The 20,124-nt window shown below is 44.7% G+C and overlaps 1 protein-coding gene across 1 annotated transcript in view; it reads left to right on the plus strand.

Moving 5' to 3' along the window:
* LOC139269231 (solute carrier family 2, facilitated glucose transporter member 11-like) overlaps positions 1 to 20,124 on the plus strand; it is a 133,559-nt gene that overhangs the window by 63,114 nt on the left and 50,321 nt on the right. Inside the window, exons 7-9 of the mRNA XM_070888321.1 lie at positions 2,199 to 2,323; positions 3,884 to 4,013; positions 11,981 to 12,129. Of these exons, the coding sequence (XP_070744422.1) occupies positions 2,199 to 2,323; positions 3,884 to 4,013; positions 11,981 to 12,129 (404 nt within the window). The remainder of the gene's footprint in view (positions 1 to 2,198; positions 2,324 to 3,883; positions 4,014 to 11,980; positions 12,130 to 20,124) is intronic.

A 20,124-nucleotide genomic window follows, 5' to 3' on the forward strand; every position in this document is an offset into this window, starting at 1 on the left:
AACCATGCCAGAAATTGCTGGTCACAGGAATGTGGGAAGGGAGGACCTGGAGACAATCACTATCACTAGTGGGGTAGTGCTGGACAGGCTAATGGGACTCAAGGTAGACAAGTCCCCTGGTCCTGATGAAATGCATCCCAGGGTATTAAAAGAGATGGCGGAAGTTATAGCAGATGCATTCGTTATAATCTACCAAAATTCTCTGGACTCTGGGGAGGTACCATCGGATTGGAAAGCAGCTAATGTAACGCCTCTGTTTAAAAAAGTGGGCAGACAAAAGGCAGGTAACTATAGGCCGGTTAGTTTAACATCTGTTGTGGGGAAAATGCTTGAAACTATCATTAAGGAAGAAGTAGCGGGACATCTAGATAGGAATAGTGCAATCAAGCAGACGCAGCATGGATTCATGAAGGGGAAATCATGTTTAACTAATTTACTGGAATTATTTGAGGATATAACGAGCATGGTGGATAGAGGTGTACCGATGGATGTGGTGTATTTAGATTTCCAAAAGGCATTCGATAAGGTGCCACACAAAAAGTTACTGCAGAAGATAAAGGTACGCGGGGTCAGTGGAAATGTATTATCATGGATAGAGAATTGGCTGGCTAACAGAAAGCAGAGAATCGGGATAAATGGGTCCTTTTCAGGGTGGAAATCGGTGGTTAGTGGTGTGCCACAGGGATCGGTGCTGGGATCACAACTGTTTACAATATACATAGATGACCTGGAAGAGGGGACAGAGTGTAGTGTAACAAAATTTGCAGATGACACAAAGATTAGTGGGAAAGCGGGTTGTGTAGAGGACACAGAGAGGCTGCAAAGAGATTAGATAGGTTAAGCGAATGGGCTGAGGTTTGGCAGATGGAATACAATGTCGGAAAGTGTGAGGTCATTCACCTTGGGGAAAAAAACAGAAAAAGGGAATAGTCGTTGAATGGGGAGAAATTACAATATGCTGCGGGGCAGAGAGACCTGGGGGTCATTGTGCATGAATCCCAAAAAGTTAGTTTGCAGGTGCAGCAGGTAATCAGGAAGGCGAATGGAATGTTGGCCTTCATTGCAAGAGGGATGGAGTACAAAAGCAGGGAGGTCCTTCTGCAACTGTATAGGGTATTGGTGAGGCCGCACCTGGAGTACTGCGTGCAGTTTTGGTCGCCTTACTTAAGAAAGGATATACTGGCTTTGGAGGGGGTACAGAGACGATTCACTAGGCTGATTCCGGAGATAAGGGGGTTACCTTATGATGATAGATTGAGTAGACTGGGTCTTTACTCGTTGGAGTTCAGAAGGATGAGGGGTGATCTTATAGAAACATTTAAAATAATGAAAGGGATAGACAAGATAGAGGCAGAGAGGTTGTTTCCACTGGTCGGGGAGACTAGAACTAGGGGGCACAGCCTCAAAATACGGGGGAGCCAATTTAAAACCGAGTTGAGAAGGAATTTCTTCTCCCAGAGGGTTGTGAATCTGTGGAATTCTCTGCCGAAGGAAGCAGTTGAGGCTAGCTCATTGAATGTATTCAAGTCACAGATAGATTTTTAACCAATAAGGGAATTAAGGGTTACGGGGAGTGGGCGGGTAAGTGGAGCTGAGTCCATGGCCAGATCAGCCATGATCTTGTTGAATGGCGGAGCAGGCTCGAGGGGCTAGATGGCCTACTCCTGTTCCTAATTCTTATGTTATCTTATGTTATCCCCGACTTGCATCGCCACAGACGGTTTTATTTCCCTTTTCTTTTAATAGTCCAGTGTCTCTCTCTCTCTCTCACAGGGCATCTTTAAGGCCTCTGATTTATAGTTTTCAAAAAAGAACTGCTCAATGAAAAGGCCCATCACCACCTTCTTGGGGAAACTCGGGATGGGGAACAAGTGTAACACGACCAGCATCATTTACATCCCGTGAACACCTTTTTTAAATTAAGAATTACAGAATTCAATGCTCAAAATATCAGTAAAAATCGTGGAATCTCATGTAGTGAAAACAGAATCTGACTTATTTAGCCACCATCAATTAGCAGTCCTGAATATGTGCACTCTGTAGTGTCCTGGGGCCTAATGTGGTGTGGAGCAAGTGGGCTTGTAGCTGAGTGAAGGCCAGTCGCTATTTACAGAGCACTGTCTCTTCGCACTGTGTATGGATTGAATGTCGTTTATTGACCTGTATTCTATCCAATGCAGTTTGCTTCTGTGTTTCAGGAAAGGGACACTTTTACTTATCAACATCCTTGTTTTGGTTGGATCTGCTTTGATGGGAGCGAGTAACCCTGCTGGCATGTTTGAACTTTTAATAGTTGGCAGGTTTCTTGTGGGACTGCACTCAGGTATGGGGAAGCCGTGGTAACCCTTCCATAGATGCGGGAGAGTTCAGCTGCACGTGGCCGTTGCAGACTGTCGGGCTGAGAGTGAGACACCAGCAGTGTCCCTTTGCAGAGTATAGTCATCCACTGTTGGCAAATTCACGCATTTCACATGCTTCCAGGATTTAAGCTTTTCTACTTGTTCGTTAATGGGCTAAAGTAGAAAGGCTTGTTGAAAACAAACGGCTGTTTGTCCTTGAACTGTAACTATTTGGTATTGTGTAAGAAATCCTTGTTTTAACTGGACTTAAGCAAGAAATTCTGGGAACTTTTAGAATTAAGTCCAATATAAAACCCTAGCTTTCTGATTTAAAAATTGGTCCAAACTATGCTAAAGGTTCACATTCCACCAAATATTTAGTTGGTCACAACCTCACCTGAATCAGAAGATTGTGGGTTCAAGTCCCACTCCAGAGACTTGAGCATAAAAAAAAATCCAGGCTGACACTCCAGTGCAGTGCTGAGGGAGGTGTCGTCTTTCAGATGAGACGTTAAACCGAGGCCCCGTCTGCTCTCTCGTGGCCGTAAATGATCCCATGGCACTATTTCGAAGAAGAGCAGGGGAGTTATCCCCAGTGTCCTGGCCAATATTTATCCTCAATCAACATCACAAAAACAGATTATCTGTTCATTATCACATTGTTGTTTGTGGGAGCTTGCGTGTGCACAAATTGGCTGCCATGTTTCCTACAGTACAACAGTGACTACACTTCAAAAAACTTCATTGGCTGTAAAACGCTTTGGGACGTCTGGTGGTCGTGAAAGGCGCTATATAAATCCAAGTCTTTTTATGGCTTCATCTTCTTCTTCTGTTTTGAACTGCATGTTAATGAGAAGAAAGGATCTTTGTGTCCTGTGCTTGTTGAGAAGAACCAGGAGAGCTACAATGAGGATTGCATGGGCTGATGTACAGTATAATATAGCACTGAGCCATACAGTAAGATTCCTGTATTCAATCGCTGGACTGTGACATAGCTGATCATAACCAGGGTGGGATTGCACCAGTTAACCTTGAGTTCCTGGTTTAGGTTCCCTTATTTTTATTATAGTTTAAATCACATTTTTAAAACTAATTTAAAAAAATCTACCACATTTACATCGATGTCCTGCAGTACATTTGAGGGTGGGCAAATGCTCTGCTCTTGACATAGGCTGCTGCATGCACTGGAAACTGTGTGTGAATGCCCTATGTGAATGAATTGTCTGAGTTTGCTCCGTTCCTCTACGACTTGACTGACCTCTTCATGAACCTTGTTCCTGACAATCTAATTGAGATCAGAAATTGGACAAGTGAAACATTCTTCCACAATCGTAAATTCTACCTATCGACATTGCCAGATCAAGTCACTGCGCCACTGCACTGTGGTAGTCTGCAGTTTAATGTAAGCACTGCCAGGGACACAGTGCCAGAAGTGAACCCTGACAGGTTTGCTCAGCAGAGTACTGTTGAAGAGCAGACAGTGTAAAATGAGACACATTGGTCAAATTCTAATAGTTAATTTTTCATTCAACTTTTCTTTGCAGGAATCAGCATGTGTGTACAACCTTTGTACCTGGGAGAAATCGCACCTAAAGCTCTAAGAGGGGCACTGTGTATGGGCACCTCCGTGTTCATAACTGCAGGAATTCTAATCGGACAGGTGATGGGACAAAGGTAAGGCAAAAATTGCCCCTTTTAGCGACGGCCATTAGGAGGGGCGCAAAGTAGATGCAACGCAAATCGCCTGGCGCGGAATTGGGTGGGGCTTTTGCAGAGGCCTATTTGGCGGCACGCGGCACTGAATGACATCATTGCCGTGTGCATCGCCCACTTACCGCTCCAGAAGTGAAATTGTCCCGCGCAACCGATCGTAGCGTCTGCCGATGATGACAACAGCTTGAGCTGTCGAGTTGCAGTTGGGAACCGGATGTGCCAGCGCTATTTAAAGGTGCCATCTTGCAAATATTTTTTTTTTGTCGACTGTTGCCTATTTCTAGTTTGCAACAGTTAGTCAGTGTGGCTGCTGGACCGATCTTTTTTTTTCTCAACCATATGCCCCCTAGTTCTAGATTCCCCACGAGTGGAAACATTCTCTCTGCATCTACCCTGTTGAGGCCCCTCAGTATCTTATGTTTCATTAAAATCACCTCTCATTCTTTTAAACTTCAATGAGTATAGGCCCAACCTACTCAACCTTTCTTCATAAGTTAACCCCTTCATCTTTGGAATATACCTCGTGAATCTTCTCTGAACTGCCTCCAATGCAAGTATATCCCTCCTTAAATACGGAGACCAAAATTGTACGCAGTACTCCAGGTGTGGCCTTACCAATACCCTGTACAGTTGTAGAAGGACTTCTCTGCTTTATACTCCATCCCCTTTGCAATAAAGGCCAACATTCCATTTGCCTTCCTGATTATTTGCTGTACCTGCATACTAACTTTTTATGTTTCATGCACAAGGATCCCCAGGTCCCTCTGTACTGCAGCATTTTGTAATATCTCTCCATTGAAATAATAATTAACTTTTTTGTTTTTCCTGCCAAAGTGGATAACCTCACATTTTCCCAAATTATACTCCATCTGCCAAATGTTTGCCCACTCTTTTAGCCTGTCTATATACTTTTGCAGATTGTTTGCGTTCTCCTCACAACTTGCTTTCCCACCTATCTTTGTATCATCAGCAAACTTGGCTACATTACACTCTGTCCCTTCATCCAAGTAATTAATATAAATTGTAAATAATTGAGGCCCCAGCACCGATCCCTGTGGCACCCCACTAGTTACCATTTGCCAATCGGAAAATGACCCATTTATCCCGTCTCTCTGTTTTCTGTTAGTTAGCCAATCCTCTATCCATGCTGATATATTACCTCCAACCCTGTGAGCTCTTATCTTGTGCAGTAACTTTTATGTGGCACCTTATCGAATGCCTTCTGGAAATCCAAATACACCACATCCACTGGTTCCTCCTTATCCACTCTGCTCATTACATCCTCAAAGATTTCCCTTTCATAAAACCATGCTGACTCTGCTTGACTGCAGTATATCCTGCTACTGCTTCCTTAATCATGGACTTCAGCATTTTCCCAACGACAGATGATAGGCTAACAGGTCTATAGTTTGCCAGCACAGTGGGCTGCCCCATGGCCAGGGTGCCATTGACTGCACCCACATTGCTTTGAGGGCACTGCAGCACAATCCAGAGATCTTCCATAGAAATGTACGGTTGGTGTGCGAGCACACACGCAGAATAATGACTGTCAATGCCTGTTATCCTGGCAGCAGCCACGATGCCTTCATCCTGTGCCAGACCGATGTGCCAGCTCTATTCCAGCCCCCAAATGAAGCTCGCGCTATGCACCTGGCTCATGGCTCCCCTCCGCAAACCCAGCACTCGTATAATGAGAGCCATGCCTCCACCAGGAACATCATTGAGCAGATCATCAGAGTGCTAAAGCAACGGTTCCATAATCTTGACTGCTCTGGAGGAGTCCTGCAGTACTCGTCTGAGCGGGTGTCCCTATTTGTCATTGTCTGCTGCATGCAGCACAACCTCCCCATCATGAGAGCACAGCCATTGCCACCAGATATAGCCGTATCACCTCAGGAGAAGGAGGAGGACCAGGAAGAGGAGGAGGAGGAGCAGGAGCAGCAACAGCTATGACGGAGGAGGCACGAGTCCATTGCGATCCGGCAAGGGAGGTCCGCGACCATCTCATCAGAGCTCATTTCCACTGATCTTCATCCCACTTCCTGGTTCCTGTGAACGTCCCAATCGCCACATCAATTTGCCCATCCATACCAAATCCCCAACACTGAAATGAGAGACAACAGCAAACATTAAACATTCCAATCACCATTTATGAAACAACAATAAAATCTATAACTGAATATTTAATCAACACCCTTGTGCATTTCTTATAGCCCCTTTGTCGATGACCTATTTTACAACTTCTCTGCAGTGTGGCTGTAGCATGGCTGGTGGTAGGCTGTTGTGTGTCAGGGTCAGAGACTACAGATGGCCTTGTAGGACGCCCTCAACCAGCTCTGGGCCGGGAAGGCCCGGCGGCAGACTGCACCACCTCAGGCTGGGCGGCAGCAGTCTAAGCTGGCTGGGTGACAGGCATGGACATGTGCAATGGTGGAGTGGCAGTGGTGGGATCAGGAATGCTGTCACCCTGAGGGAAGGCAGCAGGTTCCTGCTCCACTGATCCAGTGTCACTCCCCCGGGGCAACAGCTCAGCATCCCCACCAATCTGATGTAGCACAGATTGCTGGGCTGCTGCAATACCATGTGATCCATGGTTGACTGTGATCGACCCAGTGGCGATGACAGCAGTCAGGGCTTGCGCAGCATGCCGCTGAGACTGCATGACATCAAGAAGACATTGTGTGGCATCAAGCGGAGACTGCATGAGAGCAGTGTGAGCATCCATGCGAGCAGCCATTGATTCTATTGCAGCACCATGATGTTGCTTCATTTCCACCTGTGCTGCAATGGAAGCTGCCACATCGCCCATGATGCGTGTCACATGGTCTGGATCCGCACGGTCTGTCTGGGAGTCCACCATCATCTGCACACTGGCAATGATGGGCTCCATGGTGTGCACAGAGCTGTCTACAATGTGGAAGGTGGACTCCTCCACGCCCCTTACCACTTGTAACAGGCTCTCGGGCACCCTTGCCATTGCACCGATCATGTCGGAATTCATGGCCATCACCCTTTGTGTGAACGCCACCTCATCGAGGTCCTCGTCTGAGACCTGTGCAAACTCGCCCTCTGGGGAGAAGGTTCCCGAGCTTCCCTTTCCCTTTCCCTTTCCCCTTGACCCTGCTGCAGCTCGCTAGGCCCCGTACATCACCCAGTGCATACCCGTGCCCTAAACTATCCTCTAATGACCGCCTAGTGCCAGTATCTGAGCAGGTGCCTGCGGGTGAGAGAAGAAGTGATGCAGTGCTTTGCTCCTCCTCCTCATCCTCATCCCCCATTTCTCCCTCGTGACTGGGTTAGGAGCGCTAAGGCACAGGTTGCTCATCTGATGGCTCATTATCTGAAAGCATAAATGGCACAAGAGTCACGGTAAGATGAGGGCAGGGGGGGCAGGAATGGAGCAAGGAAGGCAGACCGAATGAGCAAGTGGAAAGTAATCAGGCCTTCTGCTTTAAGGGAGAGGGGATTAAAATACCATTGGTACTCCCAGTGGGCTCGACGTTTCCAGCAGCCATTGGCCCGCAGGTGGTGGATGCCATGAGCCACAGTACTCGCTCCTCCAGGTCAGAAAGCTGTTGCGATTCAGCTCCCCCTCCTTCACCACCCCGCTCACCCACCCCACACATACACTTCCCCCCCCCCCCCCACACACACACGCATACAGTCTGCAGCTGCCTCCTGTTGTGTGCCATCTTGGCCTGCAAAATAAAGGAAGCTGTGTAAGAGTCCAGTTATGTGTGTGGAAGATATGTAGGGAAAGTGAGTGTGAGTATGCACAAATGGTTGGTGGTTACCTGCTGGGTTAAGTGCTGATTTGCAGAGTGTACACAGACCGAGGCTCAGAGGCTGCTATGTAAGGGTTGTGGAGACATGTACTCACTTTGACCAGTCGAGTGACACTGTATGGGAGTTCTAATCACCACCTCCACAGCCACCTCTGCCCACACGGCCCTAAAGCCCTGTGAAATTGGCCTTCTCCCAGATGGAGGCAACAGTTCCTCCCTCCTTCCCTCGACTGCCCCCACCAATGTCTCCAACGCCAGGTCGCTGAACCGAGTGCTCCTTGCATAGTGCCTTGCAGCAGCCATCATAGACCTTGCAGCTGAATCAACTGAACAAATGATGAGATTGACCAGGTTCAACCTGAAACGACATCCTCTTTAAGCACTCGAATGAACAGCAGCCTCATTGTGGGAGGGGCTGGGCCCGGGCCTGTGGGGGGAGGGGCTGGGCCTGGGCCTGGGGGAGGAGCTGGATCCGGCCCTGGGCGGGGGCGGTGGGGCTGGGGGTGGGGGGGTGGTGAGGAGAAGGACTGAGTCTGGGGGAGGAGCTGGGTGCACAGGGAGAGGAGCTGAGTCTGGGTCTGGGGGAGGAGCTGGGCCCGGCCCCAAGCGGGAGGGGGAGGTGCTGTGCCTGGCCCTGGATGGGAGGGGGAGGGGCTGGGCCTGGGGAGGAGCTGGGTGTGCGGGGGGAGGGGCTGGGCCCAGCAAAGACTTCAGTTATGTTGAAATTGTGACACATTTCGGAATAAGAAGCGAGCTTTGTTTTTTAAAGTCTATGAATAGAGAGAAAGTGAAGGAAGCCTCTATTATTTTATGTATTGAGGATAATGAAGTATATTGTTCTATGTTTTATAATGTAACGATTCACCTCCTTGCTTTATGTAAATAAACAGTCTGCTGGTTTAGAGCCTTAAATGCTGTCCAATGGAATATTCAGTCCCCTTCCGAAGAGAGGAGGATCACATGGTGGCATGTGATACATTCTAGTAGCTGGTGTAGAGTAAGGATGTTTTTTGTGTTGCCCGAGTCTCTCTATTGTTTACCTAGATATTGGGTGGGCGAGGTGTACACTCCAGATCATCAGATGTGGGAGTGGCCGGTAGCAAGAAAACCAAAAGCAGAAATCTTTTTCTGCGCACCTTCTGTCTTTTTGAGATGCTTTTTACAGGTTGAGTAGATTTGATGGAGGTGTTTAAATTCTGAAGGGTTTATATAGAGAGTAAATAAAGAGAAACTCTTGCTGAAGGGTCGGTAACTAGAGGCCACAGATTTAAGGTGATTGGCAAAAGATTAAGGTTAAAGTATTTGATAAGGTAGCTGGAGAGAAACTATTTCCTCTGGTGGGGAGCCCAGAACAAGGTGACAAACTTAAATTTAGAGCTCGGCCATTTGGGGGTGATGTCAGGGAGCACTTCTTCTCACAAAGGGCAGTGGGAATTGGAACTCTTCTCCCCAAAAGCTGTTGAGGCTGGGTCAGTTGAAAATTTCAAAACTGAGACTGATAGATTTTTGTTCGGCAAGGTTATTATAGGTTACGGAATTAAAGCATTAAAGATGGAGTTAAGCTACAGATCTAATTGAGGGGCTGAATGACCTACTCCTGTTCCAATGTGTGTCGAGAAGTTTATTTTAAAAACAAAAGCATTAACACTTCAAGCAATTGCCTTGCATGCCTGCTGCATCCTCCGGTTATTTTTTTTGGAGTGCCCTTCACACCACCCCCAATAACCGTGTGTTTTATTTCTAATATGCATGTGCCCATTTACCTGGTTCCCAGGTGATTCAGGTGCACTTTTAGAAATGGCTGCTGATTGCCTGTTTGTATTATCATCGAATCATAGAATAGTATCGCACAGAAGGAGGTCATTCGGCCCATCGAGTCTGTGCCGGCTCTTTCAAAGACAATTCAGTTGGTCCTCCCCCGGCTCCACCCCCCCCCCCCCCCCCAGCTCTTTCCCCATATCCCTGCACATTTTTCCCCTTCAAGTATTTATCCAATTCCCTTTTGAAGGCTAATATTGAATTTGTTTCCACCGCCCTATCGGGCAGCACATTCCAAATCCAAACCTCTCATTGCGTAACATTTTCCCACAGGTCACCTCTGGATCTTTTGTCAATCATGTCTGTGCCCTCTGGTTATTGATCCCTCAACAATTGGAAACAGTTTCTCTGTATTTACTCTATCTAAACTCTTCATTATTTTAAGCACCTCTATTAAATCTACTTAACCTGTACAAAGCACAGCATGTAAAGAGGGCCATTACTATAAGAGCTAAACTTAACTCCCAAATAATGTTCAGATCACAAAGAGTATTGGCTGTGACAAAAATGAAGCATGTTTGTTAGTTCATCAATTACTGTACACACAGGGTTCCTACTGGTTCCTGTGTGATATTTCTACAAAGTATAGCAGTATGCATTTCAGCCTGACAGGCCAAAGTCAATTATCATATGTTTGAGTTTTGGTCCGTCAAACAATGTTAATTATTTAAATGGCCCAAGTTATTAATTTAAATCTACTGACCCATGACAGCTATATATATATTGCATAGTGTTGCCTGCAATGTTACACTGTGAATGAATAGCAACTAATCTATGCAATTAAAATTGGTAGTTAATGTTTATTCTATTATGTTTTCATAGGCTATGGAATAGATTCAAGTTATCCGGCAGTAGTAGTTTTAATTGTCAGCTGTGTCTCCGAGCTCTGAGGAGGGGCAAGGTTAATGATTGGCTGTAGGCCGATGATGGGCAGGTCTATGACCAGAGGTTTCTAGTGTGGCTTTAGTTAGGGCTTTAAACACCAAAAATCATCAGTCATAGAAGTGTATAGAATTAAATGGAATATACAGCACAGAAATAGGCCGATCGGCACAACCAGTCCGTACCGTCGGTTATGCTTCACTCGCGTCTTCTCCCATCCTTCCTCACCTAACTCTATCAGCATAACCCTTTGTTCCTTTCTCACTCATATGCTTATCTAGCTTCCCCTTAAATGCATCTATACTATTCCTCTCAACTATTCCCTGTGATAGCGGAGTTTCACTTTCTCACCACTCCCTGGGTAAAGATGTTTCTTCTGAATTCCCTATTTGACTTCTTGGTGGTTATCTTATATCGATGGCCTCTGGTTTTGTTCTTCCCCATGAGTGGGAACAATCTCTCTCTTTGTCTACTCTATCAAAGCCTTTCATAGTTTTAAGACATCTACTGGGTCACCCCTCCGAATTCTCTTGTCAACTTATTTAGGAGAATTGTATAGTTTGTGATTCATAGAATCATAGCAGTTTACAGCATGGAAGGAAGCCATTTTGGCTCTGGCCAATAAAGAGCTATCCAGCCTAATCCCACTTTCCAACTCTTGCTCCGTAGCCTTGTAGGCTACGGCACTTCAGGAACACATCTAAGCACTTTTTAAATGTGATGAGAGTTTCTGCCTCTACCACCCTTTCAGGCAATGAGTTCCATATCTCCACTACCCTCTGGGTGCAAAGATTTTCCCTCAAATCCCTCTAAACTTCCTACCAATTACTTTAAATCTATGCCCCTGGGTTTTGATCCCTCTATTAAGGGAAATAGATCCTTCCTATCAACTCGATCTAGGACCCTCATAATTTTAAACACCTCAATAAGGTCTTCCCTCAGCCTCCTCTATTCCAAAGAAAACAAACCCAGCCTATCCAATCTTTCCTTATAGCTAAAATATATTTCCTCAAAGCTAAAATGAACCATTTTGTACTGAATATTGTTCATTTACCTGTTCTGTTAAAATAATTTATAATCTGAGCCTCAGTCTGATGATGCATATTCAATTATTGACGGCAAGGCAAATCACATGGTGACACATTCCAGTAAGCTGAGTCAAGACTTGTATGGTTAACTCTCCCAGATATTAGTTAGGCAACGGCACACTCCAGTTTCTCGGAATCGAGGTCCGCTTATGAGTGTGGCCGGTGATGTTGAACCTGAATAAAATATCTAGTGTAAAAACCGAAAACTTGAGCCTCATTGAGGCACCCTGCTTATACATCTTCAAATATAAAATGAATAAAGCAATTTGGCTGTTGATCCTTTAATTTTGCACGAGTGAATGATGCTCCTGTACTATAACTGCATTTTTTGGTTGCTGCCTTTGTTGATTTGTAGGCAATTGCTGGGGGGAGAGGAGTACTGGCACATCCTGCTCTCCACCAGCTGCATTCCTGCTATACTCCAGCTTCTACTGTTACCATGGTTCCCTGAGAGTCCCAGGTATCTCTTCATCGATAAAAGAGAGGAAATGAAAGCCCTCCGTGGTAAGTATTGCTCTTATTTGAAACATTCTTTGTAAGTTTGGTCTAGTTTTTACCCTATAATGCAACTTCAATACAATTTGAACCTCCATCAGTATATTACAGCTCTCACTGGATGCAGTCTAACTTCCTTCAGAACAATCCACCTCCAATCAACATATTCTTGGAAGCACCTAGGCACGCTTTACTAAGTTAAGGGTGCTATATAAATGAAATTTATTGTCTAATCTTCAGTACATGGAGAACGCCACTCAACACCATCTAACCATCTTCAGTACAGTATAGCTCCCATTAGTTACTATCTAACATTTCTTCAGAACAATCAAACTCCACTCAATACTTAGATGTTTTATAAATATATTAAGAGCAAGAGAATAACTGGAGAAAGAGTAGGGCCTACTAGAGACCGCAAAGGAAATCTATGTGTGGAGGCAGAAGATGTGGGTATGATTCTTGATGAATACTTTGCATCTGTTTTCACAAAAGAGAGGGGCGATGCAGACTTTGCAATGAGGGAGGAGGGGTGTGAAATATTAGATGAGATAAACATAGTGAGAGAGGAAGTATTAAAGGGCTTAGCAGCTTTGAAAGTGAATAAATCCCCAGGCCCGGATGAAGTGTATCCCAAGCTGTGAAGAGAAGCACAAGAGGAAATAGCAGAGGCTCTGAACATCATTTTCCAGTCCTCTCTGGCTGTAGGTGTGGTGCCAGAGGACTGGAGGACTGCCACTGTTGTACCTTTGTTTAAGAAGTGAGAAAGGGATAGACTGAGTAATTACAGGCCAGTCAGTCTAACCTCAGTGGTGGGAAAATTGTTGGAAAAATCGTGAGGGATAGGATAAATCTTCATTTGGAAAGACATGGATTAATCAAGGACTATTAGCATGGATTTGTTAAGGGAAGGTTGTGCCTGACTAACTTGATAGAATTTTTCGAGGAGGTAACCAGGTGGGTCAATGAGGGCAGTGTGTATGATGTAGTGTATATAGATTTTAGAAAGCTTTTGATAAGTCCCACATGGCAGACTGGTCATGAAAGTAAAAGCACATGGGATCCAGGGCAAAGTGGCAAGTTGGATCCAAAATTGGCTCAGAGGCAGGAAGCAAGGGGTAATGGTTGATGAGTGTTTTTATGACGAAGACTGTATCCAGCGGGGTTCCGCAGAGCTCAGTGCTGGGTCCCTTGCTTTTGTGGTATATATCAATGACTTGGACTTGAATGTTGCGGGTTAAGAATTTTACAGATGATATTAAAATAAGCTGTATGGTTGATAATGAAGAAGAAAGCTACGGATTGCAGGAAGATATTGATGTACTAGACACGTGGGCAGAACAGTGGTAAATAGAATTCAATACGGATTAAGTGTGAGGTAATGCATTTGGGGAGGTCTAACAAGGCAAGGGAATACACATTAAATGGTACGACACTGAAAAGTGTAGATGAACAAAAGGACCACGTATTTGTATAATCAGCAAATTTGGTTACATTACACTCGGTCCCTTCATCCAAGTCATTAATATAGATTATAAGTAGTTTGAGGCCCCCAGCACTGATCCCTGTGGTACTAGTTGCTGTTTGCTAGCCTGAAAATTATCCTGATTCTCTGTTTTCTGTGAGTTAGCCAATCCTCTATCCATGCTAATATATTACCCCCAAAGCTCTTATCTTGTGCAGTAACCTTTTATGTGGCACCTTATCGAATGCCTCTGGATATCCAAATACACAACATCCACTGGTTCCCCCTTATCCACCCTGTTCGTTACATCGTCAAAGAACTCCAGCAAATTTGTCTAACATGATTTCCCGTTCATAAAACCATGCTGACTCTGCTTGACTGTATTGTGATTTTCTAAATGTCCTGCTGCAGTTTCCTTAATAATGGACTCCAGCATTTTCCCAATGACAGATGTTAGGCTAACTGGTCTATAGTTTTCTGCTTTCTGTCTCCCTCTTTTCTGAATTAGGGGCATTATGTTTGTGGTTTTGCAATCTGCTGGGACATTTCCAGAATCCAGGGAATTTTGGTAGATTACAACCAATGCATCCACTATCTCTGCAGCCACTTCTTTAAGACCCTAGGATGCAGGCTATCAGGTCCAGGGGACTTGCCCATCTTCAGCCCCATTAGTTTACCTAGTACTTTTTCCTCTAGTGATAGTGATTGTTTTAAGTTACCCCCTCCCAATAGCCCCTTGATTATCAATTTTTGGAATGCTTTTAGTGTATTCTACCGTGAAGACCGATACTAATAAATATTTGTTCCAAGTCTCTTTCAAGACACTAAAGGCATCCCAATAATTGATCATCAATGGGCTATTGGGATGGGGGAGCTTAAAAGAACATAAGAACATAACATAAGAATTAGGAACAGGAGTAGGCCATCTAGCCCCTCGAGCCTGCTCCGCCATTCAACAAGATCATGGCTGATCTGGCCGTGGACTCAGCTCCACTTACCCGCCCGCTCCCCGTAACCCTTAATTCCCTTATTGGTTAAAAATCTATCTATCTGTGACTTGAATACATTCAATGAGCTAGCCTCAACTGCTTCCTTGGGCAGAGAATTCCACAGATTCACAACCCTCTGGGAGAAGAAATTCCCTCTCAACTCAGTTTTAAATTGGCTCCCCCGTATTTTGAGGCTGTGCCCCCTAGTTCTAGTCTCCCCGACCAGTGGAAACAACCTCTCTGCCTCTATCTTGTCTATCCCTTTCATTATTTTAAATGTTTCTATAAGATCACCCTTCTGAACTCCAACGAGTAAAGACCCAGTCTACTCAATCTATCATCATAAGGTAACCCTCTCATCTCCGGAATCAGCCTAGTGAATCGTCTCTGTACCCCCTCCAAAGCCAGTATATCCTTCCTTAAGTAAGGTGACCAAAACTGCACGCAGTACTCCAGGTGCGGCCTCACCAATACCCTATACAGTTGCAGCAGGACCTCCCTGCTTTTGTACTCCATCCCTCTCGCAATGAAGGCCAACATTCCATTCGCCTTCCTGATTACCTACTGCACCTGCAAACTAACTTTTTGGGATTTATGCACAAGGACCCCCAGGTCCCTCTGCACCTCAGCATATTGTAATTTCTCCCCATTCAAATAATATTCCCTTTAATGTTTTTTTTCCCAAGGTGGATGACCTCACACTTTCTGACATTGTATTCCATCTGCCAAACCTTAGCCCATTCGCTTAACCTATCCAAATCTCTTTGCAGCCTCTCTGTGTCCTCTACACAACCTGCTTTCCCACTAATCTTTGTGTCATCTGCAAATTTTGTTGCACTACACTCTGTCCCCTCTTCCAGGTCATCTATGTATATTGTAAACAGTTGTGGTCTCAGCACCGATCCCTGTGGCACACCACTAACCACCGATTTCCAACCCGAAAAGGACCCATTTATCCCGACTCTCTGCTTTCTGTTCGCCAGCCAATTCTCTATCCATGCTAATACATTTCCTCTGATTCCGCATACCTCTATCTTCTGCAGTAACCTTTTGTGTGGCACCTTATCGAATGCCTTTTGGAAATCTAAATACACCACATCCATTGGTACACCTCTATCCACCATGCTCGTTATATCCTCAAAGAATTCCAGTAAATTAGTTAAACATGATTTCCCCTTCATGAATCCATGCTGCGTCTGCTTGATTGCACTATTCCTATCTAGATGTCCCACTATTTCTTCCTTAATGATAGTTTCAAACATTTTCCCCACTACAGATGTTAAACTAACTGGCCTATAGTTACCTGCCTTTTGTCTGCCCACTTTTTTAAACAGAGGCGTTACATTAGCTGCTTTCCAATCCGCTGGTACCTCCCCAGAGTCCAGAAAATTTTGGTAGATTATAACAAATGCATCTGCTATAACTTCCGCCATCTCTTTTAATACTCTGGGATGCATTTCATCAGGACCAGGGGACTTGTCTACCTTGAGTCCCATTAGCCTGTCCAGCACTACCCCCCTAGTGATAGTGATTGTCTCAACGTCCTCCCTTCCCACATTCCTGTGACCAGCAATTTTTGGCATGGTTTTTGTGTCTTCCACTGTGAAGACCGAAGCAAAATAATTGTTTAAGGTCTCAGCCATTTCCACATTTCCCATTATTAAATCCCCCTTCTCATCTTCTAAGGGACCAACATTTACTTTAGTCACTCTTTTCCATTTTATATATCTGTAAAAGCTTTTACGATGTGTTTTTATGTTTTGCGCAAGTTTACCTTCGTAATCTATCTTTCCTTTCTTTATTACTTTTTTAGTCATTCTTTGCTGTTGTTTGAAATTTTCCCAATCTTCTAGTTTCCCACTAACCTTGGCCACCTTATACGCATTGGTCTTTAATTTGATACTCTCCTTTATTTCCTTGGTTATCCACGGCTGGTTATCCCTTCTCTTACCGCCCTTCTTTTTCACTGGAATATATTTTTGTTGCGCACTATGAAAGAGCTCCTTAAAAGTCCTCCACTGTTCCTCAATTGTGCCACCGTTTAGTCTGTGTTTCCAGTCTACTTTAGCCAACTCTGCCCTCATCCCACTGTAGTCCCCTTTGTTTAAGCATAGTACGCTCGTTTCTGACACAACTTCCTCACCCTCAATCTGTATTACAAATTCAACCATACTGTGATCACTCATTCCGAGAGGATCTTTTACTAGGAGATCGTTTATTTTTCCTGTCTCATTACACAGGACCAGATCTAAGATAGCTTGCTCCCTTGTAGGTTCTGTAACATACTGTTCTAAGAAACAATCCCGTATGCATTCTATGAATTCCTCCTCTAGGCTACCCTGTGCGATTTGATTTGACCAATCGATATGTAGGTTAAAATCCCCCATGACTACTGCCGTTCCTTTTTCACATGCCTCCATTATTCCCTTGATTATTGCCCGCCCCACCATGAAGTTATTATTTGGGGGCCTATAAACTACGCCCACCAGTGACTTTTTCCCCTTACTATCTCTAATCTCCACCCACAATGATTCTCCCAGTAAAAGATCCTCTCGGAATGAGTGATCACAGTATGGTTGAATTTGTAATACAGATTGAGGGTGAGGAAGTTGTGTCAGAAATGAGCGTACTATGCTTAAACAAAGGGGACTACAGTGGGATGAGGGCAGAGTTGGCTAAAGTAGACTAGAGACACAGACTAAATGGTGGCACAATTGAGGAACAGTGGAGGACTTTTAAGGAGCTCTTTCATAGTGCGCAACAAAAATATATTCCAGTGAAAAAGAAGGGCGGTAAGAGAAGGGATAACCAGCCATGGATAACCAAGGAAATAAAGGAGAGTATCAAATTAAAGACCAATGCGTATAAGGTGGCCAAGGTTAGTGGGAGCCAATACCGTCTCTCACAATTGCCCTGATATCATCCTTTATTAACAGAGCTACCTCACCTCTTTTCCCTTCTTGTCTATCTTTCCGAATCGTCAGATACCCCTGTATGTTTAATTCCCAGTCTTGGCCACCCTGCAACCATGTTTCTGTAATGGCCACCAAATCATACCCATTTGTAATGATTTGTGCCATCAACTCATTTACTTTATTTCGAATGCTGCGTGCGTTTAGGCAGAGTGTTTTAATCCTCGTTTTTCAGCCATGATTTTTAATTTTGACCCCTCCTGCAGCCCCTTTATATTCAGTGGCCCTTTTTGTTTTTTTGCCTTGGGTTTCTCTGCCCTCCACTTTTACTCATCTCCTTTCTGTCTTTTGCTTTTGTCTCCTTTTTGTTTCCCTCTGTCTCCCTGCATTGGTTCCCATCCCCTGCCATATTAGTTTAACTCCTCCCCAACAGCACTAGCAAACACTCCCCCTAGGACATTGGTTCTGGTCCTTCCCAGGTGCAGACCGCCTGGTTTGTACTGGTCCCACCTCCCCCAGAACCGGTTCCAATGCCCCAGGAATTTGAATCCCTCCCTGCTGCACCACTGCTCAAGCCATTCATCTGAGCTATCCTGCGATTCCTACTCTGACTAGCACGTGGCACTGGTAGCAATCCTGCGATTACTACTTTTGAGGTCCTACGTTTTAATTTAGCTCCTAGCTCCTTAAATTCATCTCGTAGGACCTCATCCCTTTTTTTACCTATATCGTTGGTACCAATGTGCACCATGACAACTGGCTGTTCACCCTCCCTTTTCAGAATGTCCTGCACCCGCTCCGAGACATCCTTGACCCTTGCACCAGGGAGGCAACATACCATCCTGGAGTCTCGGTTGCCGCCGCAGAAATGCCTATCTATTCCCCTTATAATCGAATCCCCTATCACTATCGCTCTCCCACTCTTTTTCCTGCCCTCCTGTGCAGCAGAGCCAGCCATGGTGCCATAAACTTGGCTGCTGCTGCTCTCCCCTGATGAGTCATCCCCCTCAACAGTACTCAAAACGGTGTATCTGTTTTGCAGGGGGATGACCCTGCAAAACAATCATTATCACTAGAGAATAAGGCAAATGAGCTGAGAGCACAGGTAGACATTTGGATTATGTGATATTATAGCTATTACAGCGACATGGCTAAAAGAGGGGCAGGTATGGCAGCTCAACATTCCTGGGTACAGGATTTTCAGGTGGAATTGAGAGGGGTATAAAAAGGAAGGGTGGTCACGGTATTGATTAAACCATTGCAGCTGTGAGGAGGGATGATATATTCGAGGGATCATCAAAGGAGGCCATATGGGTCGAACTGAAAAACAAAAAGGGACGATCACACTGCTGGCCATGTGCAATAGACCCCCAAACAGTGAGAGGGAGATAGAAGAGCAAATATATTGGCAAATTTCTGAAATGCAAAAACTATAGGGCAGTAATAGTAGGGGATTTCAACTATCCTAATAACGGGGACAAAATTAGTGTGAAGAGTATAGAGGGTGCAGAATTCCTAAAATGCATTCAAGAGAACTTTTTAGCCAGTATGTAGCAAGCCCAACACAGGAGGGGGCAGTTTTGGATTTAGTTTTTGGGAATGAAGCTGGGCAGATGGAAGGGGTATCAGTGGGAGAGCATTTAGGTGCTCGTGACCATAATTCAGTTAGATTTAAGGTAGTTATGGAAAAGTTAGGATAGACCAGGAATAAAAGTTCTAAATTGGGGAAAAGCCAACTTTGTTAAACTGAGTGGTGATTTAGCCATAGTGGACTGGAAATAGCTACTTGAAGGTAAATCAGTGTCAGAGCAGTGGGAGGCATTCAAGAAGGAGATCCGGAGTTCAGGCCAAATATGTGCCCTTAAAGGAAAAGGGTGGGACTAATAAATCTGGATGTCTGGGACATACAGGGTAGGATAAAGAAAAAAAGGGAAGCTTATGGCAGATACCGAGGACTAAATACTGCAGAATCTCTGAGTTTAGAAAGTTCAGGGGCGAAATTAAAAGGGATATTAGGAAAACAGAGAGAGCATGAAATATTCTTGGCAAGTAAAATCAAGGAAAACCCAAAGATATTTTACAAATATATTAAGAGCAAGAGGATAACTAAAGACAGGGTAGAGCCTATTAGAGACCATGAGGGTAATCTGTGTGTGGAGGCAGAAGATGTGGGTATGGTTCTTAATGAATACTATGCGTCAGTTTTCACAAAAGAGAGGGGCGATGCAGACACTGCAATCGAGAAGGAGCAATGTGAAATATTAGATGAAATAAAGATAGTAAAAGAGGAGGTATTAAAGGGTTTAACAGCTTTGAAAGTGTACCAATTCCCAAGCCCGGATGAAATGCATCCCAGGCTGTTAAGCGAAGCAAAAGAGGAAATAGCAGAGGCTTTGACCATCTTTTTCCAATCCTCTCTGGCTTCAGGTGTGGTGCCAGAGGACTGGAGGACTGCTAATATGGTACCTTTGTTTATGAAGGGAGAAAGGGATAGATTGAATAATTACAGGCCAGTCAGCCTAACCTTAGTAGTGGGAAAATTATTGGAAAAAATCCTGAGGATCAGGATAAATCTACATTTAGAAAGACACAGATTAATCAGGGACAGTCAGCATGGATTTGTTAATGGAAGATCATGTCT

The sequence above is a fragment of the Pristiophorus japonicus genome, chromosome 8 (genome assembly GCF_044704955.1).
Source record: "Pristiophorus japonicus isolate sPriJap1 chromosome 8, sPriJap1.hap1, whole genome shotgun sequence".
Lineage (NCBI taxonomy): Eukaryota > Metazoa > Chordata > Chondrichthyes > Pristiophoridae > Pristiophorus > Pristiophorus japonicus.